Below are 23,122 nucleotides of genomic sequence, written 5' to 3' on the forward strand. Positions count from 1 at the left end.
TGATTAGAAACAAAATCTGGTAATGAGTGCATTCTGAGTCGGTGACCATTGGTGATTATGTGTAAAGTGTTAAGTTGTGCTCATTTTTTTCAGAGTTGTATTCAGTGTTTAGTTATGGTATTTGTTATAACGTGAGTAAATATATTTCAATATTTACTTGTACTGGCTGGCAAATTTAGAGTGGCCCTTTTTAGTTTTCAAACTAAAGTAATTTCAATTTTTTCCTATCTATTAAAAATAAACGGTATCGGCAACCTGTCAAATACTTTTTCCCATTACCTTGTCAACAACCCTTTCATGGGTAAGCGGTTGAATGGTTTCTTGAGAACTATTTCTCCAGAACTCAGTGTTTAGTCCCAAGAGTCCCCAGTCAACATCAGGAACATCCACGTTGCCTCCAACTGAAACTGAGATTAATTTTATTTCCGTGTTCTGGACATTGTTTGTGTCTGGATATTTAAGGAAGTTACACAGTTTTCCCATGTTATATTAATAGCACAATTTCTTGGGCACAGAGTGCACAAAGGTATGCTAACTGCTCTCTATTTAGGTCTTCATTATGGATGTCCTGTGAGAACGAGAATTCTGTGTTTGCGCATACCCACAACCCGACGTGGACAATTACTTTTGTTCACACCACGTTGTGGATATTTTGGAATTGCTCAATCACCGAAAAACGTTTTAACTTCGGCATTTGAGTAAATAATCAGTTCACCCACTACGCGGTCTGGGCATTTTGCTTCGGCCAATGTCCGAATAAAAGGCTCACTCCGCGACGTGGGTATTACACTCCGTCCACATCGCGAAGTGGGTAAAAATTTCGGACATTGTCCGAATTCGGAGTTGAGTGTATTTTGATTAACAATACTTTCTCCATTTAAACTTACATACAGGAAAGTAAAAAGAATCCCATTTTTACTCCATAAAACTGCATCCCCATTGTCTGATCATGGAGGTTTGCAATTTTGTTTGAATAAACGTAGCCTATTGGTTTGTTTACCCCTTTTGTCAAATTTGCATTATTGCAGCAGTTTTTGCTCGTGTTATCAAGCTTTCACACTGATAAATAGATCAAAAGTCAGTAAATAAAAATACCAACAAAATATCATCTATGAGCTGATAATCATTTTTTAAATAAATATAATTGATTGCAGTTTGCAAGGACACATTTTGCACAATTATTGAAGTGTGAAATTTACAAGTTTTTCTTATTTAAAGATTTTTCAGAATTTGAAAATGCACGTTATTGTAAAACGGCACTCGTCTAAATTGTAGCTGTATTTTGATAGGAGGACACTTAAAACATAAAATGTCTTCCTAACTACTACCATAGTCGTAGAATAAATAAACACCATTTTATGTTACCAAATGGTGTTTATTTATTCGATGCTACTACTGTAGTTTAAAAGTAACAGCATTGACTATTGGATACTATGAAGTTAAAAGTAATAGAAAGTACAAAACAAGATTATAGAAAACGATTGATTTATTGAGGGTCACCTTAGGGTTTTAATGAAACAACATACAGTAACTGAGTTCTATAATTCTTTTTGTCTATGGTTCTATCTCCTTTTGTCTATGATAAAACATAGCCCCATCTATATGGTTCTATCTTCATTCTGGTTGGCGGGCACTTAATTGAGTTAACCATTCCAGCATTCGCCAAAAGGTACGTTTTGCTTGAAGCGACAGTCGCACCTGTCGCTCCAAGCAAAACGTACCTTAAGTGAGAAAAGAAGTACTGTACAAACATCCCTCGGAATGATCAGTCTGATAGTCAGACCCCCTCCGAATTCCAGATGATATATTAAACAGGACATGTCGACATGCGTGTGTAGTGTAATCTATAGTTTTACCATGCCACCTACGGTAATAATATATTCTTCCAAATAGTAGAAATTCGCTAAATGACACAGAATTCTATATTCTAATAACATTTTGATTTTGTAAAGAAATCTTACTTAAAACGGAATAAGATCCTGTATTCTTTGACAAAATAGCCTCCAATTACCAATATACACACAGTACCTATAAGAAAATTACTTTTCTCTTATACTGCTCTGACAAGACAGCTGTTTCGTTCAATCTAATCTTTATTTGCACCCGATCCCTTTCGTCGTCTGCTTGTTCTTGACTTGACAAACTATTTCTGTTCTGTGTGATCTCGTTCTGTCATTCGTGTATCAAAATTTATACTAATTTGTTTATTTATTTTAATTTATATAACAAAAATTACCTGAATTAGGAACAAAACATGTTATAAAATGACTCACATTTTTATTTAAGGTTAAGTGAAATAATTTCTATTTATTATTGGCATCCAAGTTGAAGGAAGTAAGAAGGCCTAGCCTTTAAAACTGCCAGCAATAATATGAGGTAAACATGAATAGTTTGTTAGCCTAGTATATTTGTTTTTGCACTTATATTTTTACGATCACGTGTATGAAAACCTTTGTGTACACAGTTTACCAGAACGGCAGAACTTTGATCTATGGTTCTTTTGGATATAAGGATGATTGACTATAAATTTTCCCACTCTAATTTATTTTAGCAGTATTTGCAATTGGTCTGTAACCAATTGAAATAAGTGCTATGCCATAAAAAATCTTGAAAATACCCATAGAAAAAGGAAATCAGTGTTTACATTCAATAGGTATTTATATCTAATGAAATAATCGAGATTTAATATCTGATAACATATTAGTTAGAAGTTAGTACTTTATCCGCGGAACTGTACCCCTTGTATGATTTACTCTACATCAATAATTGATGTAAATCATAACTTACAAAAGAGGGGTACAGTTTAATAGTTCAATAGGTAATAGAGAAATGGTTTCTCTATTATTGAAAGCACCCAGCCTAACTAGGCCTAATACAATGATATATGATTATCCAACTAGTAGAGCTGTTAAAGAGTTATAAAAAATAAGTCAGCTCTACAAATCATTTTGTAGAGCTCAAATAAACAAATAATTGAGTATATTGAAGGGTTGTTGTATATATACCTGACGGTTATGGAAGAAATTCCAAAAAATTGTAAATTTAATAGATGGTTGGATTTAATTTTCCTTGGATTAAATGTTATAGGTTTATACCTTACACTTAAGAGAATTTATGAGACTTTTTTGTGTTGTATAATAAGTTATTCCATTGCCTTTTTTTCAATTCAACATTTTTGCTTATTTTTTAGTAACAAAGACAAACTTTCAAAGGCGGCATCAGTGCAAGATACCGCCCCTCCTTGGGATGCTCCGCTGAGTGCAAAATATATGAGGTGAGTTGTAGGTTTATAACTGTCCAAGGTGTACGGTACTAAAGACTAATCCAAAAACCTAGATTCACAAGCTGGTCCTACCTCTGGAAAGTCTGGGTTATGATTCTCTTGGTAAATGATTCTTTGTAGGCAGAAAACAGTTAAGCAATACAGTACCAAGCTATTTTTAACCCTGACCTCCACTTTAGATTCAAACACAGCTTTATCTTTCATTAATTACAACGCCTCTGGTAGTTTGTAGCGTACCTAAACCCTAAAATTTTGGTGGATATGCCAGGGATAAAATTAATTCCTCTCACACCGATGTTCAGGACAATAACTTTTGTAGGACACTAGGCAACTCTGTAACAACACACCTTTAACAAGTAAAAACACCCCCGAAGCATCAAACCTACAGACTAAGCGAATTTCCATTGTCCATTGTGGATTTTCACTTAAATCAATTTAAATAAAATTAGGTGTTATGAGTACCTTAGGTTTGCTGCTACATTGAGTGCAATAAAGTTATTTTTTTAGTAAAATATTACTGTTATAGCTTTGTGTAAAATAAATGAATTTTGTAAATTGAGTTTTATCCATAAACAAGCAAACTTACATAAAAAATGTACAGTTTGCTGTGATACAACAGTTTACTTATTCTCCATCCGTAATAAAACATATCAATGTAATAAATCATTTCTTTTAAGTTCTTGAAAATGGTTTAGAGAGAAATTGGGAAATGTTATAGGCTATTTTGAGGTTCAAAAATGAGAAATGCTGTACCAATTTTTACCCCTAAAACTCCGTTCCCATGACCCAATCTCGCTGGTTTACGAAATCATCCCGCCCGACACCTTCAAATCTTATTTCATCAAAATCTGACCAAAATTACTCGAGTTATCTTGTTCACAGACATATAAAAAGGGTAAAAAATTTATATAAAAGAAGAATTTCAATTCTACCTATACTCAAAAGAACACGGCGACCAAATCCTCAATGTTATGCAATAGCAAAAACAAAATCCAAATCATGAAAAAAATCAGACAAATCAGAGAAGAATCTTATACATTCACATGTTAAAAAGCTCAACATTACCATTTAATCAAAATTTACTGTGAATTATAAAACATGTTATAAACTATTATTTATTTCATTTTTTACATACTTTTTTTAACTATACTGTAATCATGGCCGAAATACGTATAAGTTAAATAGAATTTCAGGGTACTATGGTTTTTATTATTTCACATATTTATATAGGTATAGATATACATATACATTTATAACAATTTGGATGAGTAGTGTTTCTTTGGGGACATAAAAATGAAAAAGTAAATTGATCCTGGGCCCAGGGCTGACCGTGCCACCTACGGTAATAGCTGGGAATTTGCTTATAACATTGACTGTTGGATTAATAGTCAAAGCTAATAATGAACCCATAAAAAATAATATAAGCATATTTATATATATTTACATTCAGAAGCCAAATTATTTATTGATTATTAAACAATTACAAATTAGGCTATCTAAATTAATTATTCTTTTGAATTTCAGGAGTTTTGCATATGTTACAGTCAAGGACAGATTGCCAGTGATTTTAACAAAGGTTATAGATGGTTTGTCAAGAGATAAAGAATCTATTGCAGCAGTTTATGGTGAGGTATGATTATTAAACTTATAGTTGAAGTAAAATTTTATTGTTAGCTGTTATCTTCTATATTAAAACACTTTTGGAAAACTTATGACAGCTAGCCTGACCGTACTTGACCGAATTACACGTGGGTTGTACCAAAAGAAAGGTTACCGGTCCTATATGTGCAGGTTTTATTTGTATTTTGAAAATATTTATGTTAATTGGGTAAAAAATGGAAATTAAACTTTTCTTATGAAGATTTAACATGGGGTCAAATTTTAAGCTTACCACAGCTATCCTCAACATACTACTGGACCAATTTACACGATTGGGTTGTAACAAAAGAAAGGTTATCGGTCCTATATATGTGCAGGTTTTATTTGTATTTTGAGAATATTTATGTTAACTGAGTCAAAAATTGATACGTTATTAAACTTTTCTTATGGAGATTTAACATAGGGCTAATTCTTTATATTAACCCTCCGAGCGTCACTCGTCGAAAAATCGACGCGCGACACACTTTGTGTAGTGTCACGCGTCGATTTTTCGACGCGCGAACATCGTTTACGGCGAAGGCTCTATGACTGACTGAATCGGATTGAACTGGATCGAGTTAGGTATCGTTCTTTTCGTTATATTCTAAGCTTTCTCCAGAGGTCTGTCTCAGCGCTGTATGTTCTCCGAGCCGATCGTAATTGTAGCAGACAGCTGACGTGCGTATTTGTAAATAGCTAGGTTACCCTCGGACTGATGACTGATGTGTTTTATTACGTTTATCATTGTTTTAGTGTTAAAAATCAAAAGTAGTGATATACGTGGTGCATTATAAGAAGATTTAAGTGATTTTGAAGGGCTGGTTGATGATCCTGAAGAAGTAGGTAGTGATATTGATGTAAATTATCAGCCAGATTCCTAGCTATGGTTAGGCTATGCATTCTTAGCTAAACGCTATGTACTGAAATCTGTTTTTTGCCCATAACTTATTTATTTGCAAATCTACTTCCTTATATTAATATATATTTGTAATCCTCATAAAATTTAGAACAAAGTGGCTATTTTCAAATATTTATAGGCCTATAATTTATACAATTTCATTGAGCGCAAACTTATTTTTTTTGTTGCAAATTTTCCAAAATATTTTTTTTTACCTAAAAAATTTTTTTGAAACAAATGTTCCTTATGTTTTATGTATAATATTGAAGCCCATGATTTTCCAAACAAAATGGTATATAGAACAGTAGAATTAACATTGTTTTAAGCTTCTCAGATCGGTTTTAATAAAACCTTGCAAATGCGCCAAAAATAGGCGGACATTAAGGCCTAAACTATGGACACTCGGAGGGTTAATAGACAAGCATGTTTATTGAAAACCTTTTTTCTCAGCTCCTGTGAATCGCAGGAAAGATCTACGCATACTGTTAGAAAGATATTTGCCTAGGTAGATGTGCATAATCCATTTATAAATTAAAATAAGCTAAAAAATAAGGACAAAAAATGAATTTAAAATAAAAATAAAAAAATTAACATGGGTTGCCATGTTGGTGAAGAAATAACAACAAAATATAAACAGAAAATTGAAACAAATGGAAGAAACTCCAATCACATGTTTTATTTACAGTGTGGGGTGAAAATAGAAAAGTTTGCACTATACATACTTTTGGTCGAGTTTTCGACCACGGGGCGAGCTCTAGTCAATAGCCTAATTGTGTTAAACTCTATTATCATCTATTTAGCATAATTTACCACCATAACTTATCTTCTGAAAAAGGTTTATTAGCGCTAAAAATTAATCCTCACTTTAAACATCTATAGTTTTAGGTAGGCTCCAAACCATCAGGTTTGTTTCAATCAATATAACATATTTAAATTCCATTGGTGATTGGCAGGACTTGTACTTGGACCTCCAGAGCAGAAGTAACAGTGTTCTGGCCTGTGTGCCAGCCACATCCCAAATCCCTTTATAATTAACACTTCTGCACAACCTTCCAGTCAGTGCTGTAATTTAAAAATATTAATATTCTGGATATTTGGAATAAAACAGCACACTTATTACATTATGACTTCATTCAAATTTCACCATATTTAGGAAGTCAAAATAACCAATTTTCCTTTTTTTCTAGGAAGGTAAGGAGGATGTGAAGAGAGTTATAAGCTGTTTATCCCAGCTAAAGAATGAGATGGTAACCGACAAGTATTTCACACAGCTGGTCTGCGGTGAAGACGCTTCAAAATGGAATATTTATTGGCGAAACAAAACCGAAAACGGAACAACAGTGTCTTGGTACAAGACAGAATGGCTCTACGCTGAGTGCTATCTGTACCGAAGAATAAAGGAAGCTTTCTTGCTGAGGTAGAAAATTTTCACTTATGCATCAGTTATTCAAGTTGTAATATTCATTCATGCTAGTTTACATTCAATATTAAGTATTTGATCAATCTATTTAACTTACGTTCAGTTTTTCAATATTAAGTATTTGATCAATCTATTTAACTTACGTTCCGTAACCTTAATGTTTTTGATATTTTTTTATATTTTTTCAGCAAAAAGCTAGGTGACTACGACCCATTCCATAAACAAAAGACAGAAGCTGTCGAAGAAGCTTTACATTTTATGGATGCAATGGCCATATATTTGGTTAAACTTTTTGAAGATCATGATATAAGATGGGATGCCATGCATTCGGATTTCCAACGTGTGTTAAAGGTTCGTAAAGCATGGTAGTTTTATATTGTTAACAAAATATAAATTGCTAACTAGTGTTAGTTTAAATATTTTTTTTCTGTTGTATAAATATAAAATTATTTCATTTTGTATTTGTATTCTGATGAATTTGCATGAGTTAGGCTTTTACAAGTGAAAACCAAGATGGCGGACATCTAGCATCACCTGCAAAGTGCTCCCATATCTAAAGTGTAGTTTAGTGGTAAAAAACAACAAAATTACTAATTAAACAACACACATACAAACAACAACTCATCAAGTGATTTTAAGACAATCAAGATTTTAAGTGACCCTCAAGAAAATCTCATGAAAAGCCAATATGACTAACTGAACAATGAACATGGCTGTAAGTTATTAATACAAGTTTAATACCAAAAATAACATTTACCTCAAAAATTCATAGAGCAGATGGTTATCTTGTAAACATTGCATAGTTTAAAAGTTTCAATTTTACATACAAGTGCCCAAATTCTTTAAATTAAACTCTGCAAATATATCAAACTGACAACCAAGCAGTGACGTCACAGCCAACTCACAGCTTTACACATTCATCACTTCCAACACGACACCTGCTGCCTGGGAGTGTTTGAACTGAGAGTTGCTGACTGGACGCTCAGCAAACTGACCACAGACACTGCCACTTCTAACAGTGTCTACAACCTACTACCAACCAGTAATACAGTGCAACACTGTATTCTTTATTACTCTACACAAATTTTTGACAACAGAAATAAATTTATTTATTTATTTAAATAGTTCTAATCCTGACATAAAGAACCAGCCAAACTTTTCAAAACTGATATAATTTTTTAACCTGAACCTCAAGATTCCTGACATAAAGAACCAGCCAAACTTTTCAAAACTGATACAATTTTTAACCCGAACCTCAAGCATCCTGACATAAAGAACCAGCCAAACTTTTCAAAACTGATATAATTTTTAACCTAAACCTCAAGATTCCTGACATAAAGAACCAGCCAAACTTTTCAAAACTAATACAATTTTACACCTGAACTTCAAGATTCCTGACATAAAGAACCAGCCAAACTTTTCAAAACTGATACAATTTTTAACTCGAACCTCAAGACTCCTGACATAAAGAACCAGCCAAACTTTTCAAAACTGTTATAATTTTTAACCTAAACCTCAAGATTCCTGACATAAAGAACCAGCCAAACTTTTCAAAACTGATACAATTTTACACCTGAACTTCAAGACCCCTGACATAAAGAACCAGCCAAACTTTTCAAAACTGATATAATTTTTAACCTGAACCTCAAGATTCCTGACATAAAGAACCAGCCAAACTTTTCAAAACTGATACAATTTTACACCTGAACTATGTCGAAGAACAAAAAAGTTTCAAAATATCCCTGTGGTGAATGCAACATCGGTGTAAAATACTCCAGTATAAAATGTACTGGTCCCTGCAACTCCTGGTTTCATGGTGGGTGTGTCAATATCACAGAAAAACAATTAAAAAACCTTTCTAAAGAAGACATTTTCCTATGGAGGTGTAACAATTGTAGTGATCTTTCCCTCACCTCTGGAAAGCCAGCGTTACAACTAAAAGAAGACCAAACTCCCACACCCCCAAATCAAATATCCTCTGAAAGTCAGGGTAACAAAATGGGCGAGGTAGAAAACAAAATTCTAGAACTAGAAAACTCAGAAGATCCCGATTTAGAAACTTCTCTAACACTTGCAGCAGAAGTTGGAAACGCACTTCTAGCACAAAATAGCAAACTAAGAGAAGAAGTACTCAACCTGACTCAACAAAACTCGAGTCTGGCCCAGAAACTAACAAACATACAAACCATCGACATCATGAACTACCACGCTCAAATTGAACAACTAGAAGATGAGAAAAATACTATTCTAATTAGAAACAACGACCTAATCGAAACAATAACTGAACTAGAACACCAATTGGAAAAGGAAGTAAGCCTGAGAAACACTCTCACAAAAACATTTGAAGATTATGACAAAGACAGGGAAGAAACTTTTAATAGCTTCAACACAAAAATAAAGGACATGGAGAATGAAATTAAATGCCTTAGGCAAAAAATACATGCAGCAGAATAAACACCGGAGAAGAATCTACAAAATCATTCAGAGAGACAAGCACACAGACAACCACTACAGAGGCGAAGGACCTCACAAACAAAACCACAGTTTCAGACAACAAAAATCCAGAAGCATCAAACACAGAAACACTAATTCTACTTGAACTAAAGGCCCTAAAAGAAAAACAGAATAATATGGAGTCAAAAATGAAGAAATTAGAAGATAAAATAACAGTAGAAGATTCCCAGCAACTAATAACTGAGAAAAAGGAGACTCCTTGCAAGCCAATTAACACACCAAGACGAGTTTCATATAATAAAAACAAATTGGCAACTACTAAGAAAACCCATTTCAGTGTTTCCTTGCAAATAGCAAAAAGCAAGTTGAGGAAAGAAGCACCAGAACACCAAAGTCAACCACAACAAACAAAAAAACAAAATATTAAAAAACCCAAGGCCATCAAAATTCCAAAAGGAGTTTGCTCTACTTTCAAGGGCACTATATCTCCCCCAAACAAATCAACTAAACCAAAGAACACAGGGAAACCCCCGATCACCGCCAAGCTTCTTAAGCCGGGAGAGACCATTGAAGACTTCTTTTGGAAAAATATAGACCTATATAAAAAGAATATTCTGTCACACACCAAGCGACTAAACATGACCGAGATGGACTGCCTCTCTTCTCAAGGAGAACAGAAACATGAGCAGCTGCAAGAACCCAATTCAAGTCAACAATCTAATCACTCTACAGTGCCCCATACTATAACCCCTTTTTTAGAAACAAACAGCCTGAAAAAAGCAAAAGAAAAATCTGCAAATCTCCAAATAATTCTTGTGTAGCAATAATGCACCAAAATATTAGAGGACTTGCTACAAAGACGAACAGACTACACCATATTCTCAATGACACAAAACCAAGCATTCTAGTCTTGACTGAACACGGACTGAAAAAAACAGAGCTAGAAGCTACAAAAATTCCCGGCTACTCTTTAATTACCCACTTTAGTAGAGAAGAACATAAACTTGGAGGTGTTGCAATATATTCCAAGGAATCCCTTGCTGATACAGTATCAGCTATTAACATATCAAACACATGCCAGGAGTTAATATTCGAAGCAGCAATGATTCGCATGCAGACAACAAAGAAAAAGGATATCTACATTCTGGGAATCTATAGACCACCAATCGAAAATGCAAGAATTGCCCTTGACCTCCTATCAGACACGCTAGAACTACAAGAAGTACACAAGAAAAACATAATACTGTACTTATCGGTGACATAAATATCGACAGGCTCACCCAAGATTCCAAAAACACCATGCTGGAAGAAGAGTTAACCACACAAAACATCTGGAGATTTCCTCTAGAGGCCACCAGAATAACCCATGACACAGCCACTTCAATAGACTGTATATGCTCAAACATACCATGTGCGTATATTACTGGACAAGTTGTGCATACTGGTCTATCTGACCACACTGCGCAGCTGTGCCTGCTGAAAACACACCAAGAAGACACTTCCCAAAGATTTGTAATGAAAAGAAGCCTAAACAACACAAACCTAAACAATCTGAAGGCCCACCTCCATCTACAAAATTGGGAACATGTTTACTCTTCACCCAATCTTGAAACCTCCTACAACAAATTTCATAATATTCTTCAAACAGCACTGGATTATACATGCCCATTAAAGAAAACTAAAATTATTAAAAACAAAAAAACATATGAAGTACTACGATCCTGAAGCAAAATACCTTAAAGAGAACTTTTTGAAAGCTCTGCAAAAGTTTGAGTTAACGAACAGAAATGAAGACAAATTAGAAATGATTAATAGAAAAAGGATATACGACATGAAACTAAGAAACCTAAAAATGTCCTCAACAGCTAGCTTCATAGAACAAGCTGACAACAAACCAAAAGCACTATGGCAAGTTATAAACAAGGAAAGGAAAGGAAAATGTGAAGAGAAAACCCTTGCAGAATTAGAAATAAATGGCAAACTCACAAACAACACAAAAGAAATGGCCGAACACTTCAACACATTCTTCTCAAATATAGCAGAAAATACCCTTGACCAAAACAGAGCAATCGTTATAGACCCTGAAACAGTGCTGAGTGGAGAGGAACCAGTCTGCCCAATACACCTTACCCTAACTTCAACATCCTATAAAGAAGTTAAAACGATAATAAACTCCCTAAAAGCCAAAACATCAAGTGGAATAGATGAGTTTTCCTCTAAGATGATAAAGCACTGCTCTCAAGAACTCATCTCTCCTCTGGTTTATCTTATAAATAAATCATTTAAAGAAGGCAAATTCCCATCCGCCATAAAAGTCAGTAAAATATACCCCAAACATAAAAAAGGACCAACTGAAAATGCTCAAAACTACAGGCCCATTTCTCTCATCTCCAGTTTCTCTAAAATCATAGAAAAAATTGCTCTGGCTAGATTAATGGCACATCTTAATCATAACAAACTCTTAACTGACAACCAACATGGCTTTCGGAAGAATAAATCTACATCCTCAGCTATAACAGCACGAATTGAGTACGTCCTAGACCAGATAGAAAACGAACAATACATTTCCGCTATCTTCCTTGATTACAGTAAGGCTTTTGACTGCCTGGGCCACGACCTGATAGGCAAGAAACTTGAAAGACTCGGTATAAGAAACTCTGCGCTAGAATGGTTCAAAAGCTACCTAACGGGACGTTCACAAGTCGTGGAACTGAAAAACTCATCAAATGAAGTCACAGAAAGTTTCAAATCTTCAAAAAGCAAGCTGACAAGAGGAGTTCCACAAGGCTCTGTATTAGGCCCGATTCTATTCATCTTATTGACTAATGACTTCCCCAAACAAATTGAGAGTGAAAATGCTGTTGCAATCATGTATGCAGATGACACAACCATTTTGATCAAGGACAACACAGCCCAAAGCCTTTACCTTAATTCAAAATCGATCTTAAATAAAGCTATCCTCTACTCAAAGAACAATGACTTAGCAATAAATCCCACAAAAACTACAACTCTGAATTTCAGTAAGAAAAAAGACATAAGGTAAATGCACCAGTAGCTGACAGTGCTCCAGAAGCTGACAGTTTGAGTTTCTTTACATTATAATGTGGCCTCTTAAAAATATTTACACATGATTGCATTGTTAGAAGAACATATGTTTATTCCTGATTTGATTACAAAACAATTTGTGAAATTTAGCACATACTCGCTGAATGGTGGTGGTTTGAAAGCAACCCTGTCTGTACACATCACATTTAGTCGATTCCCTTAATGAAACTGTTAAGAAGGTAAGTTTGGTTTTTTGTCATTTCGCAAAATTTCTTAAATATTATTAATGGTTAGGCTCGTTATTTTTATCAATTATACCTTTGTTGACAATTTCATGATAAAATTGGGGTTTTAGGGGTTTTGGATTTAAAATTATATCAATGTCAGGCTTTGGTACACAAAAGCCATACAAGTTCCAATAGCTGACAGGGGATATTTGCTACTTGCACAATATTAAATTAGTTTTACCCATCGAAATTTGCATGCTTTTTATAATTTATGTAATCTCACATTTTTGTAAAATGATTTTAATTTTTTAATTAATAAGACAAATATATTTAAAAAATTTATATTTTTTTTAATATTTATAAAATATATATATATTTTTTTTATGTAAATATTTTTATTTTAAAATATGTAAAATAAATTTTCTTAGTAACGTTTTCATGATTTTATTTATAACTTAATTATTAAGTTAGATTTTATTCGTCTTATAAATTAAAACCCTTAGGTTTAGCAGCTATTACATTTATAGTTCCAGTGTCAGCTACTGGGACAACACATAGTCAGCTACTGGTACAAGCACTTTTTTCACTGTCAGCCACTGGAACACGTACAAAGGTTGAATTAAGTTCCAAAATGTTATAAAATATATTTTAAAAACCCTTTTTGTGTGACAAATTTGAAAACTACACTAAATTTAGAATCCCATAAAATCCGTAATATCTCTTTAGTTCCTATTTATTCAAAACCACGGATTATTAAGTGCGTATAGTTTCTTATACTGTCAGCTACTGGTGCGTTTACCTTAGTCCCTCAATTAGAGGATGTAACAATAGAAAACTACACAAAATTTCTCGGTGTTATCCTTGATAACAAACTGACATGGAAAGAGCACATCTACCACCTAAGCAAAAAAATCAGTACTGGAATATATGTCGTCAGAAGGATAAACTACATAGGCGGACTCTCTGTGGCCAAAACAGCTTACTTCGCACTGGTAGAGTCGCATCTTAGATATGGCTTGACAGTGTGGGGAGGAACTTCAACAAAAAATATGAATCGAATTCTTGTCCTTCAAAAGAAAGCCATAAGAGCCCTCGCCAACCTTGTACCACCACAGACTTGCAGACTAGCATTCGTAAACCTAGGAATCCTCACAGTGGTGTCTCTCTACATACTTGAAACCATTAAGTATGTGAATGAAATAAACCCCCCAAGAAACCAAGACCTGCACCACTACAACACCCGTCATGGCTCCAAATTTGCACTACCAGTTCACCGAACAACTCTTTGGGAGAAAAAACCTTCCTACACCGGCTGCAAGCTGAGGAACCATCTACCTGACTACCTGAGAGACCTGACTGGCAACAAGCTACACCAGGAGCTGAAGAAGTGGCTAATCGCAAGACCCTTCTACTCAATAAAGGAATTTTATGAAAATTAACATGTACAATTCACTATTGTATTGACACTATTGTAATTCTTGACGAATTAACAATAAAGAATATTGTATTGTATTGTATTGTATTAAATAGTCTTTTGCATTATGAAATGTTTAACCCTGGAACTGCCGATCAGTCATTCCAAAATGCCCCTATATTTTGCCCCAGTTTGCATAGTTAAATTGAAAAATATTATTTACAAGGCAGTTGTAGTGTATTGTATACCTTTTTCACGGAGAAATGGGGAAGGTAAGTTATATTATTTGTTTAGTAATGAAGCCTAACCACAATGTACGACTTGCTTATTATTTATATGTAGTAACAAAATATTTCATACTATAGAAATGTGTATGGGTCATTTAAAAAATGCATCATAAATTATTTATAAGTTTCACTATACATTTTATTGGAAATCTAGAAATCTTATTTATTTTTTAGATACCGGTAGACCTTTAGAAAATAAATTGTAAATTGTTTACAGCATTCTTTGTGGGCCAACAGAGTCGACTTATCCATGTCTAGTGGAAATCATGTGGAGGTGAAAGGCGATCCGTTTAAACTGTTGGATGAATTTGATGAGTTTATTCTCATAGACAACTCACATGACATCTGGGTAGAAATCTCTAAATCCTCAATTGTCAAAGACCTCATCATAGGTACGTATGTTTTGCTCATTAATAATACAAGCACAACTTAGTGCAAAGTTCATCATTGAATGATTATGGTTCTTTTAGATTCTCCTTAATTGATCGATGACTTTCCCTCTCATTGTTCTAACACAACAAGAATGAGCGTCACAGAGGCGTGGGGATTGTCTAGAATAGCAGTAAGGGAAGTGAGGAACTTGGTACTGGGATGGTGTCAGATTTTAACTGACTCGCTTTGCATAAATGAGAGCTTGGTTGTAATCAAAATTTGTCTACGATCCACGAATGAACCTTTAAATCCTCAGAGTAAATTTGAATGCGGCATATAAATTATAAAACACATGTTGTAATTTCAGATATTGTACTGGACAACACTGGCTTGGAACTCATGATGGATTTATGTCTCGCCGACTATCTGACTTCTATGTACAACGCAGTGAGGGTGAGGTTCCATTGCAAAGCTATCCCGTGGTTTGTCTCTGATGTGATGGAGAAAGACTTTCACCAGGTGATAGAGAGACTTTCCAACCACACTCCTGCCTGTCAACAGTTGGCAGCTCGCTGGCATGACTACTTGGACCATGGTAGGTAAAGTACTGATTTTCATTGAAGTTCTCTTTGTTAATGTATGTATGTATATATATTTTTCTTTCTAGCAAAACACTTGGTAACTGTGACCTTTTTCATCAACAAAAGACAGAAGCAATAGAAGAAGCAATTCAATTCAATTCAATATTTCTTTATTCATTGAAGCACAAAGTACATGAATAGTGTCATTCTCTTAAATGTTTTTATATTACAATGTTATATTCTATGGATACAAAGTTCTTAAAATCTAACATAAGTTTATACAAATTACAAATGAATGCTCCTTCTAAAAAATTTAAAGTTCATCAAGGGAATACAATACCTTGTTGATGAGAAATGTTTTAAGACCCCTCTTAAATTCGACCATGCTTTTTGCCAATTTAATTTCATTTGGAATTTTGTTGTAAAATTTGGAGCCGGTATAACTTGGTTTTTTACTGTAAAGTTCTAATCTGTGGCGGTTTAGAGCAATGTTGGTTTTGTTTCTGGTATTGTAGTGGTGGTGTTCACCAGTTAACGCCAATTGAGAAAATCTGTTTTTAACATATAGAACTGTTTCATAGATGTACAATCCATATACTGTCATTATTTTTAATGATCTAAAATGCTCTTTTGAAGTTCTCGAGTCAAGGTCCAAAATAATTCTTATAGCTCGTTTTTGTAATTTTAGGATTGTTTCTAAGTTATTGATAGATGTAGCGCCATACAGAGATATTCCAAAAGAAATAACAGAATGTATGTACGAAAAGTATATTGATTTTAATGTTACTTGATTAAGAAGATTTTTTAATCTAGTTAATGCAAATAGACCAGATACAGTTTTTTTTATTACTTTGTTTGCGTGAGAATTCCAAGTTAAATTTTTGTCAATTTCAAATCCTAAGAATCTAATATTTTCTAATTCTTCAATAGGTTTCTGATTAATTTCTAGTGAAGGATTAATTGAAAGTCTTGTCTGACGGGTCTCAAAATTTATGAACTTTGTTTTATCTGGATTCAAAAGTAACTGATTGTTTTGGAAAAAATTTGAAAGTATATCTATTCGTAAGCTTTCTCAATTTCTGCATCTATGAGACCCCTGTGTTACCTCTAATACATAGTCTCCTATTTGCCTATTATTTTAAGTGCATTTTTAGGGGTGTAATCACAATTCTAAATGTCACTAGGTAAGTGGAGTGTTCACAGTGAGCCGTTTTGGACTTTGCCCTTTTCTTACAACGAGATGAAGGAGCAAGACCCCAAGCTGCACAGTATGTTGGCTGAGAGCAGCATCATCATTTTCAAGGGGGATCTCAACTATCGCAAGTTGCTCGGAGATATCAACTGGAAGTACACAACTCCGTTTCATGCGGCTCTGAGAGGCTTCAACCCTGCTCCAATTGTAGCCCTGCGCACCGCCAAGGCAGATCTGATTGCCGGTATGTGTATCTTGAGTGACTGTTTACCATTCTACGATTCAGCTGTAGGCAAATAATTATAATAATAACAATAATTATTGTTGATAGTATTATTTTTAGTACTTTTTTAACTGTCTCTCCCTTTGTAGAAAAATGGTATACTTTTATTCTCATGTAAATGATTTAAAAGCTTTAAAATGTTGTTTGCTTACGGTAGAAAAATGTCTAGAACCGGCCCTAAATATAAAAAGAACAGGAATTTCCCCAAATTTCGGGACCTGTCCATCTCTAATACATACAATCATATTAAAAAAGTTACCAAAAACATGTCAATATACTTATTCCTAAGCTAACTAATAGCATGTGATCCCCGAATAGACAAAGAAATACAAAACTATTATCAAGTAACAAAATTCTGGTAGTGGCAGTGTTGAGTTATAAGTGAGAGCCAAGAATCGGGAGGATTTCTATGGTGAGTAATGCTCCCCTTTACAAACCTTAAACCTCTTGCATCACTGGCCCCAGACCGTTTATTAAATTATCCTTGAATATACGGTGACAAATTATTAAAGTCTAGTTTTCTGTTTCAATTCAAAACAATTATGTTCATTTAATGATAATTTTTTGGTTGTTGTAGCTGCAATTATTAAGCAATTTATTCTGTGTTAATTAGAATAAATCTTTCAGGACTTGATCCATACGTGTTTGAACCTGTTGCTGCCAAAAACAGAAACTGGCTCCTAACAGGGGACTATGGACTAATCCAGTTTGATGGCACAAACACAAAAAACAATCTGGAGAGTGAAGTGAGCAGTGAAATTAAAAAACTTGCTTTATAACTCCAAACTCTGTTTTCCTATCATTTAATTTCTCTTGCAATGTACCTGTGATTTTTAATAAACTGTTTACTGTTGTTTTATTTAACCATTCAACATTCTTGTCCTGTGTTTCTTGGAAATTAAGAAAGCTGGATAAAACGTGACTTAAAAGGAAAATACATTAAAAGAAGAAACTATTTTTGTCCGTGCAAAATATTGATAACACAATTATAAACCAATTTATCATCAGCAATAAAAAAATTTGCCATCTGTTAAAATGAGATAAAATTAATTTACAGAGACACACCTGTGACTTAAGCCCTGTCACACGGAGCTTGTTTCAGCAGCTAAATCTCGCTATGAGATCCAGCAGCTTTAGTTGCTAGCTCTCCAGCGCGCTAGAAGTCATGTCAGACGAAGCTGGAGAACTAGCGCTACAACTTACAACTCTGGTGATGTAATTGGGACTGTGTGTGTAGTTAACAAAAATAATGTCTGTTGGTATTAGAAGTGATGTTTTGTCTATGACCAGCCATCATAAAAGTAAAAGAGTGCAAGAAAAAAAATGAAATGTTAATATATAAACACTATTATTTTGTATCTACTATTGTATCTATTATTTTTTCAGCGTTAGGAATTTGTAATTACAGTAATGTAATTCAATGATTACCGTAGCACATTTCAAAACTTACAATATTAAATAGTATTCATATTTAGAGCACCTGATATCATATTTAAGAACACAGCCCAATAGGCATGTTGCTAGCCACAAAACAACAACAAAATGGTAGCGTCTCAGACTTAGATGCGGAAGGGACGGATTTAATTCCCGACACAACCACAAAAACCTTGCACAAAAACTTTATCCTCACGTTGACCCCTTGTAAAATGCCACTGGCACTGGCGTATAAAAAAATGAGAATACTGAGAACCAGTTCTTCAGGCGGTATCAGTGACGGGACGCCGATGCAACGTTAGTTGGGTAGTGTACTTTATAGGTTAACTGTTGCTTACTGGGCAGGTATAATGCAGTCGTGTTTGGTGCAAGTTCTTAAACACTTCTTAGATAAAATAAGTTCTCTTTTTTTGAAATCTTGGTCTGATTTTGGACATTTTCTGTTTAGCATGCACATCGGCACCAGTTGGAAGGATGTTTTCGTAAATCAATATAATGCTTGAATGTGTTGTAATGTTGCGGTATTCCTTTGATATTAAAACCACAAGTCTCAATAATGCAAAAACATGACATTATACAAGTTTATTTTTAGACATTTCTTTGACCTTTAAATAAACTGGGAAGCTTGAACACATTAAACTAGGTCCTCAAAATAGCTTTAAAACCACTCATTTTAGCACGTTATTTCCAAATTTTTCCCGGACCCCCCTCCTTTACTGGGGGGCATTCCATACCCCCCAGGCCCCCCGGTGACCCCCCCAAAATATATGTCTAGGACCGCCCTTGTATTAGTGGGGTGGGTTAGCTGAAAAATATTTCACATCTGGCAACCAACGCGCCCCTTTGGATTCGGATAGTACATGCGTAGACGAGTCCAAAAAGTCCGGGACACAAATTTTTCGGGCACTCTATGGGTGTTGATGACGTAATCAAAATGGCCGCCAAAGTTGTGTGACATGATTCTACATTTCCCTATATAACTCGGGTTCATACTCTAATAATGCCCTACATTTTTAGTGATTATTAATCACGAAAAAATTACCTTTCCGATGGTGTACTTTACTTCATTGTTTAGATTCATAATACTACGAATATTTATAGTTTTATTAAATATTTTGTTTTTGATCTAGATTTTTTTTTAATCATTTTGCTAAGTGTCGTGGATTCCGTTACACGTAGCTGAAAACGTCTTACATACAGTTTTTTTGTCAGAATATTACCTTTCTAACGGTATATATTACTTATATTTAATACAAAAACACTGCTCAAAATTTACCATAACAATGTAGTGGTACACAGTGAGTCGTTATCACCCCGATGCAATTTATAAGAGGACCGAAAGGTAATAGCGCTATTGAGTGCTATTAAACTTTTACTTTCGTTTTAAAATTAGAGACAATAAAATTAAGTACAAGAATTAAATACCCCCGCCGCAGCAAACCTACCAACTAAGCGAATTTCCATTTGTCTGAATTCATTTTCAATTAAAAATATTTTAATAACATTAGCTTTAACGAGTACCTAGGTTTGCTGCTACAAGGAAACTAATTAAGTGTGTTTTTAGTAAAATATTGATAGCTTAGTATAAAATAAATAAATTTGCCAAGTTTGATCAAAATATATCGATAAACAAGCAAACAACAACATTTTATAATATTCTCCATAAGAATAACATAGGAATTTTAAATTAACAATTTTTTTAAATTTTCTCCATTACCAATAACCGAACAACAACACTTTTATATACTAAATTAATTGTTTTTTAAGCTCTTTAAAAAGGTCTAAAGAGAAATTGGGATATTTTGCGTTTTGAGGGTCAAAAGTGAGAAAAAACAATTTTTACCACGCAAAACCCCCCGTAAAGCCCCGTTCCCATGGTCCGATCGTGCTGGTTCGCGAACTCACTCAAGTTTATCCCGCTTTACACCTTTAAACCAAATTTCATTAAAATCGGACAAAAATGACTCAAGTTATCGCGTTCACGGACGTATATATATACAGGGTGTCCCACGAAGGGTTTAAACGTTTGATTTTAGATTACTTGCCCATTTATGCTCCGAACATTTTGAAACCTTACACAATCTATAAAGTACATTTTAAAAATATTCTGTGAAAGTTTCAGCTTCCTACCTCTTGTAAAAACAAAATCGGAGCATACTGAAAAATGATACTTTAAACACATTAAAAATAGTGTTTTTGGTTTTGTAGAGCATTTGTATTAACGCTTTCTATGGAAATAAGGCTTTTTCATCAGGAAATTATACCATAGCCTAGTGAAAACCCTAAAGTAGAGTCCAAATTTATTGTAACTGTTATCCATCACTAGTTAAAAATTAATAATAAATTGATTTAATGTTGTTCAAAGGTTTATTGCGGACAGTTTCCATCACGAATGTAAAAAAACAATACACAACGTTTCGGGATCTGGAATCTGATCCCGTCTTCAGGTGAAAAAAACTTAACTAACACATTACAACTAACACTACACAAACGCCCAACCTAAGTTGGAATACACTACAGAGGGTAGTAGTCAAAAGTCAAGGTCCAAAATAATTCTTATAGCTCGTTTTTGTAATTTTAGGATTGTTTCTAAGTTATTGATAGATGTAGCGCCATACAGAGATATTCCAAAAGAAATAACAGAATGTATGTACGAAAAGTATATTGATTTTAATGTTACTTGATTAAGAAGATTTTTTAATCTAGTTAATGCAAATAGACCAGATACAGTTTTTTTTATTACTTTGTTTGCGTGAGAATTCCAAGTTAAATTTTTGTCAATTTCAAATCCTAAGAATCTAATATTTTCTAATTCTTCAATAGGTTTCTGATTAATTTCTAGTGAAGGATTAATTGAAAGTCTTGTCTGACGGGTCTCAAAATTTATGAACTTTGTTTTATCTGGATTCAAAAGTAACTGATTGTTTTGGAAAAAATTTGAAAGTATATCTATTCGTAAGCTTTCTCAATTTCTGCATCTATGAGACCCCTGTGTTACCTCTAATACATAGTCTCCTATTTGCCTATTATTTTAAGTGCATTTTTAGGGGTGTAATCACAATTCTAAATGTCACTAGGTAAGTGGAGTGTTCACAGTGAGCCGTTTTGGACTTTGCCCTTTTCTTACAACGAGATGAAGGAGCAAGACCCCAAGCTGCACAGTATGTTGGCTGAGAGCAGCATCATCATTTTCAAGGGGGATCTCAACTATCGCAAGTTGCTCGGAGATATCAACTGGAAGTACACAACTCCGTTTCATGCGGCTCTGAGAGGCTTCAACCCTGCTCCAATTGTAGCCCTGCGCACCGCCAAGGCAGATCTGATTGCCGGTATGTGTATCTTGAGTGACTGTTTACCATTCTACGATTCAGCTGTAGGCAAATAATTATAATAATAACAATAATTATTGTTGATAGTATTATTTTTAGTACTTTTTTAACTGTCTCTCCCTTTGTAGAAAAATGGTATACTTTTATTCTCATGTAAATGATTTAAAAGCTTTAAAATGTTGTTTGCTTACGGTAGAAAAATGTCTAGAACCGGCCCTAAATATAAAAAGAACAGGAATTTCCCCAAATTTCGGGACCTGTCCATCTCTAATACATACAATCATATTAAAAAAGTTACCAAAAACATGTCAATATACTTATTCCTAAGCTAACTAATAGCATGTGATCCCCGAATAGACAAAGAAATACAAAACTATTATCAAGTAACAAAATTCTGGTAGTGGCAGTGTTGAGTTATAAGTGAGAGCCAAGAATCGGGAGGATTTCTATGGTGAGTAATGCTCCCCTTTACAAACCTTAAACCTCTTGCATCACTGGCCCCAGACCGTTTATTAAATTATCCTTGAATATACGGTGACAAATTATTAAAGTCTAGTTTTCTGTTTCAATTCAAAACAATTATGTTCATTTAATGATAATTTTTTGGTTGTTGTAGCTGCAATTATTAAGCAATTTATTCTGTGTTAATTAGAATAAATCTTTCAGGACTTGATCCATACGTGTTTGAACCTGTTGCTGCCAAAAACAGAAACTGGCTCCTAACAGGGGACTATGGACTAATCCAGTTTGATGGCACAAACACAAAAAACAATCTGGAGAGTGAAGTGAGCAGTGAAATTAAAAAACTTGCTTTATAACTCCAAACTCTGTTTTCCTATCATTTAATTTCTCTTGCAATGTACCTGTGATTTTTAATAAACTGTTTACTGTTGTTTTATTTAACCATTCAACATTCTTGTCCTGTGTTTCTTGGAAATTAAGAAAGCTGGATAAAACGTGACTTAAAAGGAAAATACATTAAAAGAAGAAACTATTTTTGTCCGTGCAAAATATTGATAACACAATTATAAACCAATTTATCATCAGCAATAAAAAAATTTGCCATCTGTTAAAATGAGATAAAATTAATTTACAGAGACACACCTGTGACTTAAGCCCTGTCACACGGAGCTTGTTTCAGCAGCTAAATCTCGCTATGAGATCCAGCAGCTTTAGTTGCTAGCTCTCCAGCGCGCTAGAAGTCATGTCAGACGAAGCTGGAGAACTAGCGCTACAACTTACAACTCTGGTGATGTAATTGGGAC

At 34.2% G+C, this 23,122-nt stretch overlaps 2 protein-coding genes across 4 annotated transcripts; both read left to right on the plus strand.

The window, feature by feature from the left end:
• The first annotated feature begins 39 nt into the window (after positions 1-39).
• Positions 40-17,958, plus strand: LOC129000924 (damage-control phosphatase ARMT1-like). Of its 3 annotated transcripts, none has more exons than XM_054428008.1 (9): positions 40-131; positions 3,191-3,274; positions 4,808-4,908; positions 7,007-7,236; positions 7,428-7,590; positions 14,884-15,058; positions 15,406-15,633; positions 16,804-17,055; positions 17,722-17,958. In XM_054428008.1, exons 3-9 carry the CDS (start codon positions 4,867-4,869, stop codon positions 17,871-17,873), a joined length of 1,242 nt encoding a protein of 413 aa, XP_054283983.1. In that variant the 5' UTR covers positions 40-131; positions 3,191-3,274; positions 4,808-4,866; the 3' UTR covers positions 17,874-17,958. The 3 variants fall into 3 exon arrangements, with proteins under 3 accessions (XP_054283983.1, XP_054283981.1, XP_054283982.1); XM_054428006.1 differs by having other exon boundaries at positions 46-131; positions 4,808-4,913; XM_054428007.1 differs by lacking the exon at positions 40-131 and adding an exon at positions 2,165-2,376 and having other exon boundaries at positions 4,808-4,913.
• Positions 17,959-21,610: 3,652 nt separating this feature from the next.
• On the plus strand, positions 21,611-22,760 carry LOC129001819 (damage-control phosphatase ARMT1-like). The gene is made up of 2 exons (XM_054429263.1): positions 21,611-21,857; positions 22,524-22,760. Exons 1-2 carry the CDS (start codon positions 21,662-21,664, stop codon positions 22,673-22,675), a joined length of 348 nt encoding a protein of 115 aa, XP_054285238.1. The 5' UTR covers positions 21,611-21,661; the 3' UTR covers positions 22,676-22,760.
• The last annotated feature ends 362 nt before the right edge of the window (positions 22,761-23,122 follow it).

Source organism: Macrosteles quadrilineatus, unplaced genomic scaffold (assembly GCF_028750875.1).
Source record: "Macrosteles quadrilineatus isolate MER2022 unplaced genomic scaffold, UCM_ALF_1.0 Scaffold_8__2_contigs__length_117827958, whole genome shotgun sequence".
In the NCBI taxonomy this organism is placed as follows: domain Eukaryota; kingdom Metazoa; phylum Arthropoda; class Insecta; order Hemiptera; family Cicadellidae; genus Macrosteles; species Macrosteles quadrilineatus.